The sequence below is a fragment of the Myotis nattereri genome (genome assembly GCF_964212035.1).
Source record: "Myotis nattereri genome assembly, chromosome: 9".
In the NCBI taxonomy this organism is placed as follows: Eukaryota; Metazoa; Chordata; class Mammalia; order Chiroptera; family Vespertilionidae; genus Myotis; species Myotis nattereri.
In genome coordinates, this window is record NC_138084.1 from 41,447,852 (window position 1) to 41,452,667 (window position 4,816).

A 4,816-nucleotide genomic window follows, 5' to 3' on the forward strand; every position below is an offset into this window, starting at 1 on the left:
ATGTGAGTACGCTTCATCCAATCAGTTGGAAACCTTGAAAGCAAAGACTGAGGTCCCCAAGGAAGATGGAAACATAGAAATTCAGATTGCAACATAGAAATTCTGCTAGCACTGTGGACTAAGGAATATGGACTAAGATGAGGACACATTTTGATTATTGATTTTCAAAATGTGGAGATCATTATGATTTTAACAAGTGCAGTTTAAATGAGCTGGTATAAGCGAATGAGAAAATGGAGTGGGGTCAAGAAAAAAATTAGGGGATTTGAGACTGCCAGTGGACACTAGGTACTTTCCTCTATGCTGGAGAAGAGAAATGAAGTAGTAGATGTAAGTGAATGTAGATTGGGGGGGGGGGGGCAATTCAAATTTATTTTTGTTTTGGTATATTTTTACATTGAAGGAAAAAGTGATATGAAAAGATGGGAATGGCCCTGGCAGGTGTTGCTCAGTGATTAGAGTGTCAGCCTGCGCACTGTGGGGTCATGGATTCAATTCCCCATCAAGGGCAAGTACCTGGGTTGCAGGTTAGATTCTGCACCCTACTCAGGGCCAGTGTGGGAGGCAACAGATCAATGTGTCTCTCTCACATCACTGTTTCTCCCCCGCCCCCGCCCCCAATCTGATTCTCTCTCTCTCTCTCTCTTTCCCACTCCCTCTATCCCTCCTTTCCACTCTTTCTAAAAATCAATGGAAATCCTTGGGTGAGGATTAACAACAACAAAAAGATGAGAATGATTCCAATAAAGAAAAAATATGTTAAAAATAACAAGGACAGCCAAAACCGGTTTGGCTCAGTGGATAGAGCGTCGGCCTGTGGACTGAAGGGTCCCAGGTTCGATTCCGGTCAGGGGCATGTGCCTGGGTTGCGGGCACATCCCCAGTGGGGGATGTGCAGGAGGCAGCTTATCGATGTTTCTAACTCTCTATCTCTCTCCCTTCCTCTCTGTAAAAAATCAATAAAATATATTTTAAAAAAATAAATAAATAACAAGGACAGAGGAAAAAAAAATGGATGGAAAAATGTCCTAAGCTTGATGAGAGACAAGCTAATTCAAAGCACAGAACACCTTGAAAAGAATAGTTCAGCAATTTTTAGGAAAAATCACTGTTAAAGATTTAACTCATTGAATTCCTTAGTCCACAGTTACAGAGGTAAATAAGACTTAGAGAAGTGGCCTGATCTAGTTCTTAATTCTATGTGTGAAAAAGCTAATTGAGGCTCCCAAGACAGATACTTAATGACACATTAGAGGCTTTGGGAGAAAACTGCATCAAAACCTCACTGATACAATTGCACTAGCAACACCAACTTCTGGATTCATTTGGCAAGTACTATCTCACCTGCCGAGATATACTGGTGCTAAAGATCACATCATGCATGGATACCATAGCTGCACAAAAGAATCAACTTCCAACAGGGAAAGTTATTTCTGCTTTGTAAACAACAGGTGGACCACCTGATCCCTAATTTGCTTGGTCTTAATGCCATAAATGATGGGATTCAGCATAGGAGGAGCCAGAATGCAGATATCAGCCACCAAGACATGGATATGGGGTGAGATGTGGCGTCCAAACCTCTGAATAAGGGTTGTGAAGATCCCAGGCCCATAGAAGAGGATGATGACACAGATGTGGGAGCCACAAGTATTGAGAGCTTTGTGTCGAGCATCTCGGGATGGGATGTGGAAGACAGCTCGAAGAATCAACACATATGAGACAAAAATTAGCACAACATCTAAGATCACTGTTGACATTAAGACAAAAAAGCCATACCAAATATTTACTCGTATGTCATCACAGGAAACATGGGCCAAAACAATGTGCTTACAAGCAGTGTTTGGGAGGATGTCACTTTTGCAGAAGGTCAGTCTTTTCAGAAGAAATATTATGGGGGACATTATACCATAACTTCTCAGAAAGATTGCCACACCAATTTTCCCAATCAGTGCTTGTGTAAGAATGGTGGTGTATCTCAGTGGGTAGCAAATGGCAATGTAGCGGTCAAATGCCATCACCAGCAGGATCCCTGACTCAGAGACGAAGGTGGAATGGGTGAAGAATAGTTGAGCGATGCAACAATCCAGGGAGATCTCCCCAGCATGGAACCAGAAGATGGCCAAGGCCTGAGGTACTGTGCACGTGGAGAGGACAATGTCTGCTCCGGCCAGCATGCAGAGGAAGAGGTACATGGGTTCATAGAGACTGGGCTTGGTGAGAATAATGAATATAAGCAGGCTGTTCCCAAGCAAGGCGCTGACATAGGAAATGAAGAAGGGGATGGAAATCCACATGTGCTTGTTCTCTAAGCCAGGGATGCCCAGCAAGTGGAAGACTGTGTGGCTAACACCAGTGTAATTTGAGGTAGTCATATCTGAATCAGATGATGTGGCACCTCACTTCCTATTCACGGGCAGCAAAGAAAAATAAGATTATACTAAAGATTTTCTTACCAAAACCGGACTGTTCACATCTACTTAATACTATTCCATTCTGAGAGTGCCATGGACTGCGATATTAAAGGTGAATAGCCCTAGACGGTTTGGTTCAGTGGTTAGAGCATCAGCCTGTGGACTGAAGGGTCCCAGGTTTGATTCTGGTCAAGGGCACATGATGGGGTTGTGGGCTCGATCCCCAATAGGGTGCATGCAGGAGGCAGCAGATCGATGATTCTCTCTCATCATTGATGTTTTTATCTCTCTCCCTTTCCCTTCCTTGCTGAAATCAATAAAAAAATATTTTTTTAAAAAGTGAATAAAATATGGCTTCTTTTCTGAATGAGGTCTTAAGCTCCTAAATAAGATAGACATTTATATAACTAATGATTTAGTCAACATATTATATAAAGTCTATATATATAAAAGGCAAATATGCTGTGTCCCCTCAGGAGTTCCATTGCTCTCTATGACGTGCACTGGTGGCGTGAAACCAAGGAAGGCTCCAGCCGGCAGCCGGCAGGCCCTGATTAGCCTTGACTGCCGGCCAGGCCTAGGGCTCGTACCTCTAGTATTTAATATTGAAACACAGTATTACTTATTGTTCATATATCTAGTAGTCTTAAAAATTACTTCATATTTGAACTTTACCTTGAAAATAAAGTATGATATCATCAGGTTGAGGAAGTACCAAATAATGAATGGAGTGAAGTTGTTTGGGAGTCTAACAAGAAAAGTTTGACATGCAAAATATTCAAAGCAGCTTTCAGCTCTGAGAGGTTGTGATAGTGAAAATTTGAAGTAATTGGGGTAAAAAAAGATCACAACAAAGATAGATTGGCTCCTAATATAAATTAGAGTATAGATGTCATGTTAGGAAAAATGGTCAGCCATAGATAGTTTTGGAAATTGGAAACCATTTTGGATATATTTATCTGGCAGCTACCGGATAGATAGAAAGGATGGAAAAGGAGAGCAAAGACTAAAATAATGAAGTTTGCTTGGTTAAGAGAAATTGATGTATTGATGAATTACTGACACATTGAAGTAAGATCAGGAAAGTATCCTTTTTAAAGTAACATCTCAATTTTAGGGACTGAGAGGAACATGTTACTTGTGACACACCATTCATTTCTTCTGCCAATACTGTCAATAGGGATTATCATCATCCACTTTTCAAAATAGGAATTTCAGGCTCAAGAATATTGTCACAACTCAAAGAACAGAGCTGGAATCTGAAGCTTTTCTACATTTACTAGGCACACTTTCTCATCTTAGAAATAGGTCAAGTAAAAGAGACCTTTCTAAACTAATGAAATTGAGATGCCCTCCTGACCTAGGGAAGGATGTCCCTCAGCAGGTAGCTCTATGTGACCCCCTTTACCACAGAATGAAGAGCAGGAAAAATACCACAAAGTTTTTATAGTTATGATTGAAATTTCACCAGCTTTTGATATTTGCTTCCTTGGTATTGTCTCAAAAAAGGTGGGGGATTGTAAAATTTTGGTAAGGATGTAAAGTACTGTGCATCCAGTACCCAAGCCAGGAGAAGGTGGTTCGATTCTGGTCAAGGGCATGTACTTGGTTGCGGGCACATACCCAGTGGGGCATGTACAGGAGGCACCTAATCAATGTTTCTCTCTCATCGATGTTTCTAACTCTCTATCCCTCTCCCTTCCTCTCTGTAAAAAATCAATAAAATATATTTTAAAAAATCCGTCTGTGCTACTCAGTTTCAAACTACCTACATGATGCCCCGATATGTAGATTTAGCAAGAAATATATACAATTGACTCTTACAAACACTACTGCAGTCATTATTCTCATTCTACCCAATTAACTCAAGACGAAGGTCCTAATATATTCAACCATCTACTTTATGCCTCATAACACCTAGTCTCCCTCCTAAAATGTTATTTCAGCCTGGCTGTGGTGGCTCAGTGGTTGAGTGTTGACTATGAACCAGGAGCTCACAATTGGAGTCACAGTTCGATTCCCTGTCAGGACACATGCCCAGGTTGCAGGCTCCATTCCAGTAGGGGACATGCAAGAGGCAGCAGATCAATAATTCTCTCTCATCATTGATGTTTCTATCTTTCTCTCCCTCTCCTTTCATCTCTGAAATCAATGACAGTGTATTTTTTTAAGTTTATTTCACAGCAATAAAATAGTCACTCACCTGATTGATGTGCAGTCCTCGTGGGCTAGGATGGGATGCGTCACAGGAGGACTCTAAGAGATGGGCATCAGAAAGCAGAGATTTTATGCCTTTGCCTAAAGTCCACAGAGTAAGCTAATGCACAAGGGATCTCAGACTTAATACACATGCGTCAAGTCGTTATGGTTCTGCAATGACACCCCTACACCACCCAGTCCTCCAG

At 41.3% G+C, this 4,816-nt stretch overlaps 1 protein-coding gene across 1 annotated transcript; it reads right to left on the reverse strand.

The window, feature by feature from the left end:
* Positions 1–1,427: 1,427 nt before the first annotated feature.
* Positions 1,428–2,372, reverse strand: LOC308524101 (olfactory receptor 52B4-like; the record flags this gene model as incomplete). The annotated part of the gene is made up of 1 exon (XM_081098252.1): positions 1,428–2,372. The coding sequence occupies one exon, from the start codon at positions 2,370–2,372 to the stop codon at positions 1,428–1,430; it is 945 nt and encodes a 314-aa protein (XP_080954378.1).
* Positions 2,373–4,816: the final 2,444 nt, after the last annotated feature.